Source organism: Periplaneta americana, chromosome 17, assembly GCF_040183065.1.
Source record: "Periplaneta americana isolate PAMFEO1 chromosome 17, P.americana_PAMFEO1_priV1, whole genome shotgun sequence".
Taxonomy (NCBI): domain Eukaryota; kingdom Metazoa; phylum Arthropoda; class Insecta; order Blattodea; family Blattidae; genus Periplaneta; species Periplaneta americana.
Window position 1 is genome coordinate 327326 of NC_091133.1, and position 16651 is coordinate 343976.

Genomic DNA, 16651 nt, shown 5'->3' on the forward strand with positions numbered 1-16651 from the left:
TTATTTTAGAAATTATTTGAAAGCTACAGAATATGAAGAATAGACCTGTAACCATAGAAATCAACTGCGAATTGTGAGTGGCCAGGTTTCATTAATAATTGAAAGGAAGTAAAAATTATTTTCTTCTTATCATCCTGTTTTCAATATTTAAATTTAAGCACCTTTCTCTTCCTTGTTATTTCGTGAGAGATTACTTCATACTATCACGTAAGTTAAATTTTTTCTGTACAGATAATAAAAATTACATACATAAGTAGGCTACTTGAATACTGACGATACAAACTTCACATACATACCTCATCAGTTATATTCAAGAAGACATCTAATGTACTGTAACCAGCACATGATTAAAATACTGATCAGATGTCCAAAAGTTTGGCACATAGTTAATGAAAATCTTGATCAGGAAATCATTCATAAAAAAGTTAAATGTACACGTTTAAAACTTTCCTATAACATAGGGCATCCTCATTGTTACTTTTAAATTTTAGGAATGAACGCTTATAACTGTATCACAATCTGAAATAATCATAATATTTATAACACGAGGGTCCTTGTAGATAGTCAGTTCCAGTGTTCTATATGTAATTAAGAAATGGCCCAGTTTATTGCACTTTCAGCACTTTTCTACTTAGGGGCTTCTGATTAAGTTTCCTAATCACTTCGTATTTACTGGAAATATCTTTGGCAATATTGTCCAGTAGTGGCTTCACAAGTTTTCCCAAAAGAAAGATGGACATTTCCTCATCTTTACATGTGTCACACTTCAGTTCTTGCGAAAATCTTGGCTTCAGAAAAGAATACTACAGCGTTTACTATTACTATGCTCAATAGATTAATCAATAGGCCTATAGAAATGTTTTCACCACTGCAAGAAAAAATCGCGTAATAATTATACTTATCAATTATTGTGACGTTCGTATTTTTTTAAAAGAGAGGGAAAAGTTAGGCCTTCTTGCAAATGCTTAATTATGAATTCAAGGAAATTAAAGATAATGCAGTACCTTAATTAGTTGCAATGTCTTATTTAATAACAATATTAATAATATTAGGTGAAAAGGGTAGGCTATAGTGCGTATATGTAAGATGTCAAGTTAATTTATTTCCGGAAATGTTTGGTGTATGAACTGAAGTACAGAGCAGACAGTCCCTCAGTTTATATGTAATATGTTTTAATATCAAGAATGACAGCCTTTTATTGTAATATAATTGAGGAGTAGAAGTTTGCAAATTACGTCTATTGTCCATAAAATATTGTACGAAGCATTTAATAAGCAATGGTGAGTCCTTTAAATGTCCCAAATGTCAATGTCTTTTAAGTGTTCTGCGATGAATATATAGGGCAGAACAGCGCTCCGAGCGGCGGAATTGGCATTACGAGGGAACCACTTCAGACTCGTTTTTCAAGCTCTATGCGCCAGCTTGTGTAATCTCGTAAGCAACGGTCTAAATACAACGTCTTTGAGGGAAACAAACATATACGTATGTACATAGAGAAAATTCTTTCCTCTATGGTAATTCAGCTGTTGACCAGACGGGATGTAGTATGTCACCACATTTTCGGTAATCGCGATAAGTGCTAATCGCGATTACTACTGTAGTCTGTCACCAGTATTAGAAAGAGAGGAAGATTCACCTCAGGTGTGCCAGTAGTAAGGAAGGTACACGTCACGTTCTTTCAGCATTTCTCTACAGGTTTTGTGTATCAGTTTATAATGTTGAGATGAAGCCCAAGGAAATTACAAAAGAAAAAGTTTATAATATAACATAATGTAATAATTTTGTATTATTAGTTTTACCATAGTAATTAAAATTAAAGTAATTGTTAGATATATTTTGTGTAATAATAGGGTCAGTGGTAGCCCAAACCCTTTAACCAGTATACGCCACTCAATGAGATCACTGGTGACTATTCAAGCGTCATAGACCCGTCCGTCACGGTCCGTTTGATCCAGATTGTTGGTCATACATTTTTTAATCATAGCCTGGAATGGATTACAAAATAGAAGAGAATGAGGCTTCATCAGAGGTAAATAGGAAAGCTTTACTGTTTATCTTGTTTGTGTCTTTATCGAACAGTGGAGAAAAGCATACATTTCACACTTTATAATCAATTGAATAAATTCCTTGCTGTTGCTGTGATTTATATGGCGTCATCAATTGCTCTGGCTCTATGAAGTGTGCGTTGATTCTACTCCGCTCATGGGAAGAACCTTTCACACGAAGTTCAGCTAGTCTCTGTGACCGCTGTTCACCCTGCATCATGATCGAGTAATGCAGAGCTGCAATAATTATTAACTTAATCCGTCCCAAAACCGTGTGGAACTGCGATTCTGTTTGATACGTCCGTTTGAAACTCAGTTGAACATAGGATATCATGTGAGAGAGGTTTTGTTTTGCGTTATTATTTCTAAAACATAATTGTATTGAGGCCAGGTGCTTTTTGATGTCCTACAACAGTCATATTTTCTAATGCACTTCATCAGTATTTATGCAGTACATGCTACCACTTATTGACAAGTAAAACTTCAACTTTAATTAAATATGCGAAAAAGGGTTAAAACTACATTGATTTGAGATCTGCTTCTGTTACTGACGTGCACATTATGATTCACGTTAGCAATGACTGTCATGCACAACCAGATTGGTGGCTGTTACTGATCAAGTCAACTTTATAATAACTAATAATATGATACACGATGTTTTTATGTCCTGTAGGAAGGGAATTTATCGCATCTGGAAGTGACGGACATGAAGACAGAATGCGTGGACCCTAGTTACGATATCAAATCAGAGATAAAGGTTGAAAACACCACACCAGAGCCTATTAGCTTTCCTATGGTGAAAACAGAAGATGATGTAAGTGGTTCTCTATCAATATAAGCTACACATATATCAGTAACGCATTTGTAATTATGTCAGACATATTACCAGTCTAGACTCATGTTACCTATTTGAACTTTCCATAACTTTTACAACTTAAACTGTAGGGATTCATTTTAAAATTGAAATAATAATTATAATATGAATAATAATAATAATAATAATAATAATAATAATAATAATAATAATAATAATAACAATAATAATAATAATAATAATTATTATTATTATTATTATTATTATTATTATTATTATTATTATTATTATTATTATTATTCTCAAATATTTATTTGTGCTATTGAAGACAGAATTATCTCGAATACACAGAGAGAGTTGTGCCTAGGAACAGACTTCTTTTTAAGTCTACGTTTTTTTTATTCTCTTGTTGCTAATCTAACAATTGCTTTGATACACATTGAACAATGGGTTTAATCCACTGCCTGCGGGATCGAATCTTATGGCTGCTAACATTGCCTGCTCAATCAACTCTTATGTGCGAGTAATGATAAAAGTTATTTTGCCTCTAGATGGCAGATAGTGGCCACCGCTATTAACATTATCAGTATATGCAAAGCACCCTAAATAATTATTATTACGACGTCTTTAAGTATAAAAAGAGACAAGGGGTTGGGAAAACGATGGGCCAGAGTGTTCGGATGCTTCATACCGTAAGGGTGAAACCTAACCGTTTTTCCCCCATTACTACATATGCTAGTGGATTGTGGTGATTTTCTAGTTTGCAGATTGAATTTTGTGTTGCCTACTTCGTTTCCAATTTCGATACTGACAGATACTACAAATGGTAGTGATTTTGTAACTCGTATGTTGGCAACTGAGACAAATACCGACAATATTTGTCGGTACTGGAGTGCCATGCAATTAAATTTGTACCAGATTTCTGAGCCGGTTACTGGAAGATAGTGAAATTTGAACTTATTAATAATTAATTAATATCATTATGAACATATGTTACAAAGTTTATAGTTGGCAGAACGTTTTTGGTAATTTTCGTCAGCCATGTTGGATTTTGCCCGTCTTCTAGGAAATTACCATATTAATACGTAATAGTTTTTTGTGTATTGCGTTGTGGTTATAATTCAAGACTATAGTCATGTAAGTTTTCGGAGTTAGTACTAATAATTTCATGTGGTCAAGCAAAATACAAACTTTTAGGTTAGATCTCGTGAGTCAATTGTTTAGTCAAACCAATGAATTTCGTATTGCCAGACAAAATACTTGACATGCTGATTCCTTTCCCCGTATAGTTTTCCTATGAGAATATGTTAAAAAAATATTGAATTATTTAGAATAACCTTCCAACATAAAGTGCGGTATGTAAATAATTCATTTAGTACACAGGATCGTGTGATATCTGGTAACAGTTGGCATCACTGTCATGACGGCAATATTTGCTGTTCAGGAACTGTTCTTATGTGACCGTCACTATAAACCAATTGTAATCAATTAGATTTAGAGTCTGGCTGGGCGGAAGAGAAGGCCTACTGGCCTTAGCTCTGTCATAGAAGCCACTCGTGTGGCTCAGTCGGCTAGGTGCTTGCCTGCCAATCCCGAGTTGCGCTCGGTCACGGGTTCGATTCACGCTTGGGTTGATTCCCTGGTTGGGTTTTTCCGAGGTTTTCCGGAACCATAATGTGAATGTTACGTAATCTGTGGCGAATCCTCGGCCTCATATCGCCAAATACCATCTCGCTATCACCAATCACATCGATGCTAAATAATCTAGTTTTTCTTGCAGCTTCGTTAAATAAATCAAGTAAATACTCTTAATTTATTGAAACTTCACTTGAAAAATGTTATTGCATGGATTATATACATTTTGATATGACTGCTGACTCTATTCGTCATAGTGTAAGGCACGTGCTATAGGTTGTGAATCATGCTGAGGCATATGAACACATAGGGAGCAGCTTATAACAGTATGGGTCGTGTTCTAACATCCTGTGATAAATTGTTAATTTAAAATATCTCTTTGTACTGTAGGAACGGAATCTTGGGGATCAGCATGTGACTGGTATAAAGGAGGAATATGAGGACCAGACCCAAGATCTCACAGCTGAGATAAAATTTGAGGATGATCCGGTGCCAATTTCGTTCCCAGTGTTGAAACATGAACCTGAGGTGAGTGCAACACAAGGAATGCAATGTGTACTTCCAGTGTTTATCTTGTATTTTGTTTCTGTTCTCAACGTCTTTTGTGAAATCTGCGTTCTTCCATTCATCATATTAACATTCCCCAGTATGTTGACTCATAAATAATAAAATTCAGTCCACACCTGTGGAGCAACAGTCAGTGCGTCTGGCCTCGAAACCAGGTGGCCCGGGTTCGTATCTCGGTCGGCGCAAGTTACCTTGTTAAGGTTTTTTTCCCGGGGTTTTCCGTCAACTCAATACGAACAAATGCTGGGTAACTTTTGGTGCTGGACTCCAGACTCATTTCACCGGCATTGTCACCTTCATGTCATTCAGACGCTGTATAACCTGAGATGTTGATGCAGCGTCGTAAAATAATCCAATAAAATAAAAGTCATGTAAAATTGAAAATATTATATTGAATATTTTAATGCATACAGATATACCTCAGTGATTTCTATTTTATAGTATTCTCATTTCCTCCTAAAACCCTCGAAATTACCCTCCAGCTTGGTAACAACAGATTATATGAGTGTGCCACACGTTGAAAAACGCTGTTCTACAACGAAAAGCTGTGCCCCATGAAATATCTTCCGCAAGATTTGTCTTTAATTGGCTAAAATTCTACTAGGAGGCCTATTGAGACTTAAATGTAGTTGTGTGGCAACTAAAATCAACGCGCTTTTGTAATGTAAATTGAGCTATCTTTTTGTTTTATTTGCTCTGTATTTGTAGGACAGGGACTTCGATGAGGAGCCAAGGGTGGAAGTCACGACAGAGGACAACGAGGTTTTCTCCGAAAGGTGAGTGTGGTGTGCGAGTCTTCACGTAGAGTTGATTGTGTTTGAAGTGTCTGTTAGCTTGACTGTCCAGAAGTAGCTTCAGAAGAACTGTCTGTCTGAGTCATCCAGCAATAATCAGTTATCACAATCACACTGCACTTCGCTTGATGTCTGGTTTCCATAAGTACTGTTCAAACCTTTCTTCATATTCTTCATTAAAAGTGCTTTGATTATCAACAAAATAATTTAGATGGACAAGCATACACTCATATTTAAGCCTAGGGACTTTAAACTCTTCAACTGAATTTCTACAGTTTCTTTATAATTGAGGACATCAACCGAATAAGGGCGTATACAGCAAAATGTAGTTCTGATTTAAACTGATTTCAATGTTTGTAATCTGTCAGGTTCATCATGGTTGCGTCGAAAATATTTTTCATTACTGTTAAATTGTTTCGAGGATATTTAAAATAAAATTGTTGAAACATAACAGCAAATAGTATGTTCTGCTATTATTGAATAAATATAATATGAAACTTTGTATACGTCCTTTTTCCGGCGACAATATGTTTTTGTACTGTTTTTAATTATTCTCATGTTCTAGGTGTCTAACTTTGCATGAAAATTAATTATATATGGGAACATCTCGTACTTTATTAAATAATTTTGTCTTAAAAAGTAAAATAAAATCAATTCAACAAAATAAAATATACATTTACCATAACATACTAAATAAAAATATTGTATAATTACACAAGTAGGCCTACAAAATGACATTGCATTTTTAGTTTATGGGTTTCATGTCTTTGTCTTTTTCTTCTTTATACATCATCACTTATGTTGCTAGAGTCATCTTCACCATTGTATGATGATGTCCGGACTTTATTCAGCATTGTGTTCAGCCAACTTTGGCCACCTTCATCTAAAAACTGTAAGAGATCTCTTCAGTTCTCTGCCTTGGATGGTTTCAAAGACACTGGGTTCATTTGTGTTGGACTCATGAAAGTTTCAGCTGCGACACTTCCATTCCCGTCTTCCAAATCTTGAAGGAAACAAATGATGCAGATTATGAGGTTCAAGCTGAAAATACCCCTGATGTAGTATATTGTAGTTGTTTGTACTTTTGCATCATGATTGTATGAGGACGATTAAAGTGTGTACCGTTTAATCATTGAGGATGTCAGGGGAAAAGAGTTTATTCTCAACTGTAGTTAATCGTTTTTCTGAAATTTGTAATAGACTCAATAGAAAGTTTTAACAACATCAATTTATTTACCTCCATTACAGATAACACTATCTTTCCAAACATTATCCCTATTCTTAAAAGACTGAAGCTTCTTAGTTTTTAGATTCACTCTTTCAAGGCAAGGAGTAATAAAATGATATTGTTCTAATTTCGAATCCATGTCCCAAAAGCGTTTAAAATTAGAGAGTTGATCGTCCTTTGAAATTCCATGTGTACACATTTTCATACATCATCTTTTTACAGGTGTAAATGACTTCTCTTCCATTTCCTTGCCTGTACAAGTTATGTATGACTTGCCACTGTTTCAATTTATTTTCCTTTCTTCTTTTTTCCCATATTTACGATCATGATTCACTGCTGCATCTGACAACCTGAAGTAGTCCTAAACATCAAATACTAGTCTACTACAGTATGGCTTGCAACAGCAGCGTGTGAGTGCCGCTGTAGTTCACTCGTTCTACGTAAACACGTAACATTGTGTCCTGTGTTACGTATTGAAGCTAGTCTTACGAAAATTTACTACAGTGCACTATACGCATTCAACTATCTAATCGGAAAACGGGCGTATAAGGGTATACGCCGTTATTTGAGTGAAGTCCTCAATTGAAGTCTTTGTAATTCCCAAGGAAATTATGTACTGCCATTTTGAGTTCATTCCAAGAGTTTCTCTGTGATCCGCTCATCACGTTTAGGAAGCCATTATGTAATATTAATTTGTGTATTTACTTACTTATTCATTTATTAATCTGTTCGTTCGTTCATGCATCCTGGTGCAGTTAAGGGCATCGGTCTTTCACATTCACACCACCAGAATTGCAACTACAATGATACATACAGTGGTTCTTCAACAATGTTTCGCCAGGTTCTGATTTCTTTCTGTTTGGCCACTGTTTCCCCCTCCACTGTGTAGACCTAGTCCTTCTATCCCACTCACACGAGAAACTTCTTGGTGTTGTTATTAATGCAGAGCTCCTAGCAATAATGCTATTAACTCCCGTGCTGTCCAGTGTTTCACACAGATACTGAGTTTAGATTAGTGCTTTCACGAAATGAGCACATCAACCTATGATTTTCAAGTTACAAGATAGCTGCATGCTTCTCTGTAATAGACTGCATATAACTGTATGTCTACTCAGCTCTCAGGCGCAAAAGTGTTACTGTAAGTGAAGTATTGTAGTTGTAGTGGCATCACAATCATATAAATGAAACAATTTATATTTTTATTACCTGAGATACGTCATGCACAATAATAAACAGCAGTTAAAAACTGTAATGAATTTAGAAACATTCTACAAAAGACAGACAAGTAAGACACAGACAATATTTAAAAACGGAAATATGTGTGATATAAAATTGAAGCATTCAGCCGAACAACGGTCTATGTTAGAATTTATAAAAATTGAGTTTTTAATGGTATAATCCTCTGTATAGTCTTACACAGCTGTCACAAATATTGTTTTTCAATATCTGTATCAGAGGCGCTTCTACACGAGTTACAACCATGATTTTCTTGGCTGGAACAACGGTCTATGTCACTAGTCACTTCTAGCGTATCAAGTTGTTTACATCGTATCGGGAGCTATTGCATGGGAGTTTGTTCTCTTTACGAATGCTGGGTGCTTGAACTCTGTGTATCAGGTTTCGGTTGATCTATTACGTAAAATGGACGACGGAAAAACAGTGATGAAATTGACGAGCTAAATAAATCTAAAGAAATAAAAAGGATCCAGACAAATTGATATTAGTAAATGGAAAATGTGTCACCAAAATCATCCTTGTTGGCGTAGTTGGTACAGCACTAGCCTTCAATCCCCGAGGTTGCGGGTTCGATCCCGGGCTAGGTCGAATGCATTTAAAGTGCATTTAAAAGAACTCCTGTGGGACACTGTCGACGCCGATATAACCTCGGCAGATGCGAGCGTCGTTAAATAAAGCAATTTTGCGACATAAAAGTCTCTGAGACATAGTGTTGGGCTGCATACTGAATATTCGGGACAGGGATTCAAACTCCATCTCCTAACAGTTTCCCAACTGTCGTATTTAATTTTCTTTATTCTTATTGTTACAGCTTTCATTAATTTAATGGTGTCCCTACAATGCAATACTGCAGTTATTTTCTAGTATCGCTGCTTTCATTTGATCAATATTGTATGTTTATTCATAGTATGACATTGAGTGTAACTTTAGTAAATTACATGGCGTTAATTCATATTAATATATAACATTTAAAACTCAATGTCATAATCGAATTGTTCATATTTTAACCTTTTTATTGATTTAGTATATTTCGTAATATTGTGATTGTATAAAACTGTTTATTGTGTGTGTTCCCCAGTAGAATTTTTGTGGAGTTAAATCTATTGTTCAACTTCTGCGATGTGTAATATTTCGTTCAGTAACATACATTCGTGTACCTTGCTTAGTGTACAAAACATATTCATGGAATAACAATCTTTGTTCCCGTTGAATAGTAAATTTATGAGCGGAATTACGATGTAACATATTTGTTTCTCTTGCACAGTTAGCACATTGTAACATAGACCATTATTCGGCCCAACGTTTCAGTTATGATTTTATGACTATTTTTTTTTATAAATTAGCAGCACTTCACGTCAAATCATATATCCTATTCTTCTAGGCGAAAATAGTACGTATTGTAGTTGAATTATATCATCATGAATCACTGGAAACAAGACCAATATACTGGTACGTAAATACATGCACAAACAGAACAACCTTTTATTTTATTAATTGTCTGTTGCAAATGGAATGTATACTTATAATGTTAAAACACATTTTCTTGTATTACAAGAGTTCATTCTTCTTACTTGAAGGACTTGCTGCAAAAGGTTAAAATTTAACTATTATTTTTAGGTAGAACATTCTCTATACCACCAGGTCATATTACATTAGCAGCTGCAGTCCTTAAAGTGAACATAATTTATTATCTGTCAGTCGACTCTTAAATTAAGATGTGTTAAGTTTCATGAAAGTGTAGAAATAATTATAAATTTACGTACTATCGAACATTGATATTATTTCCGAAACAAATTGTTACATTATTATTTAAAATAAGAAGTAAAAATTGAAGTAATTGAGGATATTGTGGTGAAGCCTTCAATGCACTTCATTCTTTAGCATGAGGTCGAATAATGCATTGCATTAAATATGTACTTCCCTATAACGTCTAGCATAAGACTGCAAGTAGGAGAAGGATATCAGGGGTGGTAGGGTTTGAACACGTGGTGTCCTGGAACGAAATTGAAGAACAACACGTAAGAGGACTTGATGGCGTCGCTGGGTTAGGAAAGTGCTAGACATCGCTGTAAATGATTCTCATGTACCTTCCTGAAGATTGCACACTGGACAAATTGGCGAAGGCATAATTCCAATTTACTTGAAGTGTTTGTAGCTAGCACTCTTGGTAGTATTTCTACACAAAATATAAAAATGAATGGATTTGTTACTAGTTTAACGTTTGCAAGACAATAAATACCAAGTTAGAGATAATGCCAATCAGATATTCTGATGATGACGTTTACTGCGAAATGGAATAAGCTATGTTCCACTGCAGTTTTTGTAATTGTAAAGTGAGAAAATTAATAACTGCAAAGATTTTAGACATCATAAGAATAAAAGATAGAAGAAGTTATAGCACATGTGTAATCTCTAATTTCGAAACAATCGAATAAAATAGCGTGCATGAGTCGAAAAAGAGTAAAGCAAAGTTAGGTGAATGTGGACAGAGAGGCTCATTAAAAATGAAAGTTAACTGAGAGTTGACTAAAGTTGTGTAATCCTTATTAAGTTTATTGTACGGAAGAAGTCCAAATTATTTAGTCACTTCCGTCACCATTACTCATAAATTAATTACAAGCATGTATCTCTAATCGTAATGTACCACCTCATGAAATAGGGTTGTTAGGATTCCACTATTCAATAATGGATTGTATACTTGTAACTATTTCATAGACTGATATATTTACTTCAGGATTACAGCTAGGAATGAGAGGGCTGCATCAACAGAATTGGCCAGTCTTGCTCTTGAAGAGAACGAGAATCCTACGAAGTCGGGTTCCTCGGGAAAACTTGTGCCGACTCATGAAAGTTTGCACACGGTGGAAAAGCGTTTCAAGTGTGATGTTTGTGGGAGGTGTTTCTTGAAGTTGAGTGGTTTAAAAACACACAAACTAGTGCATACCGGTGAGAAGCCTTTCAAATGTGATGTTTGTGGTAAGTGTTACTCACAAACGAGCCACCTAAAAACGCATGAACGTGTGCACTCTGGCGAGAAACCTTTTAAGTGTAATGTTTGTGGTAAATGTTACTCACAAACTGGTCACCTAAAAACGCATGAACGTGTGCACTCTGGCGAGAAACCTTTTAAGTGTGATGTTTGTGGTAAATGTTTCTCGCAGTCGGCTATTCTTAAAGTTCATGAAGGTGTCCACTCTGGCGAGAAACCTTTCAAATGTGATCTTTGTGGTAAGTGTTTCTCAAAGTCGAGTGCCCTAAACGTTCATGAACGTATTCACACTGGTCAGAAAACCTTCAAATGTGATGTTTGTGGTAAGTGTTTCTGGCACTCATGTAGCCTAAAAGTTCATAAACGTCTTAAAAGCCATTAATAGCTATAGGCGAGAAGCCTTTCAAGTCCGACCTTTCTGAAAAATGATTCCTTTTTTTTTTTTTTTTAAATATGTTTTCATATATACTGATGAAAAGGTTTGGTAGTGCGATGTTTTGTGGAACGTGTGTTTTCTCTGTCTTGCAGGATAAAACAGTTAGGTCCATAATAAACCTGGACGGAAAACGACAACGAGAACGGAATTGCTGTTAAAATACATTGTGCATAGAACGTGAAAGTTCATTTAGTCTTTTGTCATAAGTCTCTTTTCTCGTCGTATATTTTGCAGGAAGGGTGCATTTTATCCTTCGTGTCTAACTAGCTCAGAAATTGAGTAGAATCACTTTCAATATTATGCTGTATTTATGTAACCAGATTACCACTAGAACTGCCTTCGTAAGAAATTCTGTGTAAACATTTTGTATCAGTTTAACCTGTGTTTGAAGATCTCTTTTCAGAACATGGGAGGACTGATAGTAAGAGGAATAATAATAAAGTTCATGAAATTTGGTGATGATATGGCGTTGTTACCAGATGAGGAGATGATACTAAGGGATATCAGCATGTAGTTAATTATACAGTATGGACACTTCGCATCGATACTTTGATGTGGCACGACTGATTTCAATGATCCTCAAACTAGTTTGAGCGTGGGATTCTCCTTTCTTCGTGGATTTGTCACTGACATCGCACCAGCTAGCATTCGAAACAGCAGTAATATAACACATACAACTAATATATCTAGATACATTATGCACTGAAATAAAATAAATTGGACGGATGAAATAATAAATCCGTCATTAACTGTAAAATGTAGAAACTAGAGTTCCTTTACAATGAGAGTTGAGACGTTGACCCCCAACAACAATAAAAATATGTAATCATTTGACTGTGCTGAAAATAGAAGAACATAGAACTCCTGTAAGCAATACAAGCATATACCTATATTATATTGTATACAAATATTAAGTGAATTTGATACATAATTCTATAAAGTACTAGCCGTACCCATTCGCTTTGCTGCACCTGTTAGAAATAAATATAAAGTATTTACATAATTAAAATAGGACGTTTGATCCAGGGAACATTCGTGTTTGATAGAAGGATAAATTGTTTAATATGTTACTCATTTTAAATTGTATTTTAATAATTAAAATGCAATCATTTAGGTCCAGAGAGCACTCATTTGGTGCAATGACAATTCCTTTAACATGTTTCTTAATTTTTATTACATGCAACCATAGTTTAATGAAGGTTGACATCATTTAGATTTAATGTGTATATATACATTTTTTTTATTTATATTTATTTTACTTGTTATAGGTTTCCATTGAATTATGGTAATAACTTAATTTTAACCCTTGTTTTCTTCGTATTCAGTAAATGGCGCTTGGCCCACTATGGTTCTGAACCCTTCAAATAACTTAAATTATATTATATAATATTATGTATTATATTATATCATATTATATTATATTATATTCCTCGATTCACTCAGAAGTTACTGTATTACCATTATAGCATTATGTCCATCAAGAGAAACTACACTTTCCAAAGGTGAAATAATAATTGATTATACAAATCGGCTATTTTAGCTTCCGATATTACATCATACAAACACAGAAACATACTCTTTAGGCTATGTTTAATTTCTTTCTATTGTTGTTGTGCAAGGCCCCTTATTGACGTAGTCATTTGTTTTCATTTCATTACACCACCTTAGATGCACTGTATTTTAATTTTAAAACTCATTTATCTCATTAAATTTCAGTCCTATCAAAATTTTGCTAGGAATAAAACTAATCGGAAATCATTTTTAAAAAAACTTTTTTTATATAACATATTTCACAAAAATTCAATAATAAGCGAGATACTTGGATTTATTTAATTCAGGCCTCCTTATAACGCCCCCTTTTAAATAACGCATTTTGAAAGTGATATAGCCCAAAATCTAAGTTACAGCGAACTTAATTTATATTCCAAGTTTCGTATAAATTGGTACAGCCATTATCGCATGAAAAGATAACAAACATCCAGACAGACATACAAACAAAAATTTAAAAAAAGCGATTTTCGTTTTCAGGTTGGTTAATTATATATGTTAGGACCAATTATTTTTGGAAAATCAAAAATTACCAGAAAAATTTCGGCTCAGATTTATTATTAGTATAGACTATGTTATTTTATAATGTAATTTATTGTATATAAAATATATCAAATTATTATTACAACTAGTTTGTCACTGATAAATAAGGAAAAGCTGTTAACTTGAATTTATTCGAAGCAAAGCGTTACTGGATTATACAATATGGTAGGCGATGATGTTTGGATCCTGCGTCTCAACTCTATTCTAAGTTATCTTAGCATGAACTCGATTTCACTAAACTCTAGTGCTTGAAAGTGGAACTAAGCGCTGGCCAGAGAGGAACAAAACAGAGGAAGATTCGCTTAGTGTGCATTCTTTATAATCCCTATTCGCTGGGGATATGCTACTGGAACTAAATGACAGCTCTGAGCAGTAGTATGGGATGAGTATAAATTCAAATAAGACGAGGACCATGGATATAGGAAGAAATATATAGAATATAAACTTTCGAATTCTGAATGAGGCAGTAGAGCATGTGGACAGCTTCTTATACTTGGGGTGTACTGTAAGCAGTAACATGACTAGCCTCCAGTAATTCAAATTGAGGAAAGCAACTGTCAAGGATTCTTTTAATAGAAAAAAAGAGCACCTTTTGTGGAACTCTGGAAAAAGAACTAAGGACGAGACTAGTGAAGCGCTTTGTATGCAATTTGGCATTTTATTGGGCAGAAACATGGACATAACTACGAAGCGAATAGAAGCATTTGAATTAAGGATATGGAGAAGAATGGAACGTGTGAAGTGGACATACAAAATAAGAAGTGAAGCTGTGTTGGAAAGAGTGGGTGAAAAAAAGAATGTAACAGAAATGGATGAGAAAGGAAAGGTTTCCAGACGTCCCGTAGAAAAAGGGATCGTTCCGTTTTTCGCTAATGCGTCCCATTGTCCCAAGAAAAGTCTCCGGGGCAGCTTTCCTTCGCTTATTTTAGAGTTCTAATCTGAGAAAAAAATCAAAAGTTACAATGTCTATTCTATATTACAAATTACAAACATCACACTTAATGATTGCATTCTAGCTTTGTAGCTATTTCTGTAATAACTTAGTAAAAGAAATTTGAAGGCAACTTATATAAAGAAGCTTAAACTAAATGGAGATTTGCTCCTAAACAATTTTGTTTACTATTTCTGTACTTAGCCTTACTTAAGAAAGTGTTTGTGTAGTAAACTTCACTTTGAAAGATTGGCATATTGGATGGGTGGGCATACTACACTTCTCAGTGATAACTGATAAGTGTCCCGTATTTTTTTGCAATATGTCTGGGAACACTAGAAGAAGGGGAAAGAAAATGGTTTGGTCACTCGCTGAGAAGAAACTGGCTACTCGGGGAAGTACTGGAAGGAATGGTGAATGGAGTAGAGATCGGGGCAGAAGAATATATCAGGTGATAGACGACATTAAGATGTACGGATCATATGAAGAGAGAATATGGTGGGCAGTATATGGGAAAGATTGGTGAAACTTTGTTTTGCAATGGAATACCTGCCCTAGTTTAGAACACTAAATTAATTAATGACCCTTTGCTTATGTTGTCAGCCTTGTATTCATGAAGGAGCATGCTGCAAATAAAATAAGAAATCAACATTTGCAGTGGGAAGCACAAAAGATGAAAGTTTCTTTGGCTGCAGAGACACTTAGTAATTCAGTAGCCAATGCAGTATTATTTTGTAAGGGTATAGGACTCAAAGAATTCAGTGATTCTGATTGCACTGTAAAATTTATAAAGACTATAGACACAGCATTTGATATACTGAATTCATATCATCCTATGGGCAAGGGAACGAAGTCTCCAATTAATAATATGAACAAAGTATCTGTATGTAATTTCATTGAGAATGTATCCATTATCTAAAAAACATCAAATTTGTTGATGGAAAGCCTCTTTGTAATTCTACTAGAGAAGTTCCAATTTGCGGCCTAATTATAGATCTCATGCGCATTCAAGGTCTAGCAGAAACATATGTTTGGGAGGAAATCCCAGCTCTAAAATACAGTAGCGTGCAAATTAATCCGAACACGACATATTTTTACATTTTCTGTCATTGTTGGCCTCACAGCTCCTCATACCGCTTTAATTGACAACTGTAGTACGTGTAATTCCATTGTTGAAGGTCTGTCATTATTTTTTTATAATATGTGACATTTTGCCTGTCGTTGTGTACTTATAAGCTTTTCAGTTGTGTTGAAGACTTAATATTGCAATACTGTGTACATTCTGTCGTCTTCACAAATGGATACAACTCCACGAAAACGGTCTAAAATTATAACATTAGCAGAGCATTCTTCTATGACACAGAGGCAAATTGCTGCAGAATGTCACATCGGTTTGGCTACTGTTAATTCGATCATAAAACGATACAGGGAGACTGGATCCATCACACCCCAGAAAAAAGGAAACTGTGGCCGGAAAAGGAAGACTTCACCTGCAGATGATCGTTTAATTGTCAGGAAAAGTAAATTAAATCTTAGACTAACTGCTGTCGACTTAACCCGCGAGTTAATGGCTGGGGCGAATATTCACGTCACAACAGTGCGGCGTAGGCTTTTGGAAGCTGGACGAAGGGCTCGTAAGCCTATTAAGAAGCAACTGCTAACCCCTGTTATGTGCAAAGAACGCTTAATGTGGGCAAAATTACATCAACACTGGACAGTGAATGACTGGAAGAATGTACTTTTTTTCGATGAGTCTCATTTCGAGGACCACGGCCACCGTGTTTCTTATGTACGGAAAGGATCAGAAAAAGTAACAGCAGCTCATCTCCAACAAGCACCCAAATACCCACCCTAAAATGATGTCTTGGCGTTATTTTACACATGA

General features: G+C 35.1%; 1 protein-coding gene across 1 annotated transcript in view; it reads left to right on the top strand.

The window, feature by feature from the left end:
• The window catches only part of LOC138693364 (zinc finger protein 665-like), a 35198-nt gene extending 20145 nt beyond the window's left edge, over positions 1-15053 (top strand). Inside the window, exons 6-9 of the mRNA XM_069817283.1 lie at positions 2719-2859; positions 4885-5022; positions 5770-5837; positions 11054-15053. Of these exons, the coding sequence (XP_069673384.1) occupies positions 2719-2859; positions 4885-5022; positions 5770-5837; positions 11054-11690 (984 nt within the window). The 3' untranslated portion in view covers positions 11691-15053. The remainder of the gene's footprint in view (positions 1-2718; positions 2860-4884; positions 5023-5769; positions 5838-11053) is intronic.
• Positions 15054-16651: the final 1598 nt, after the last annotated feature.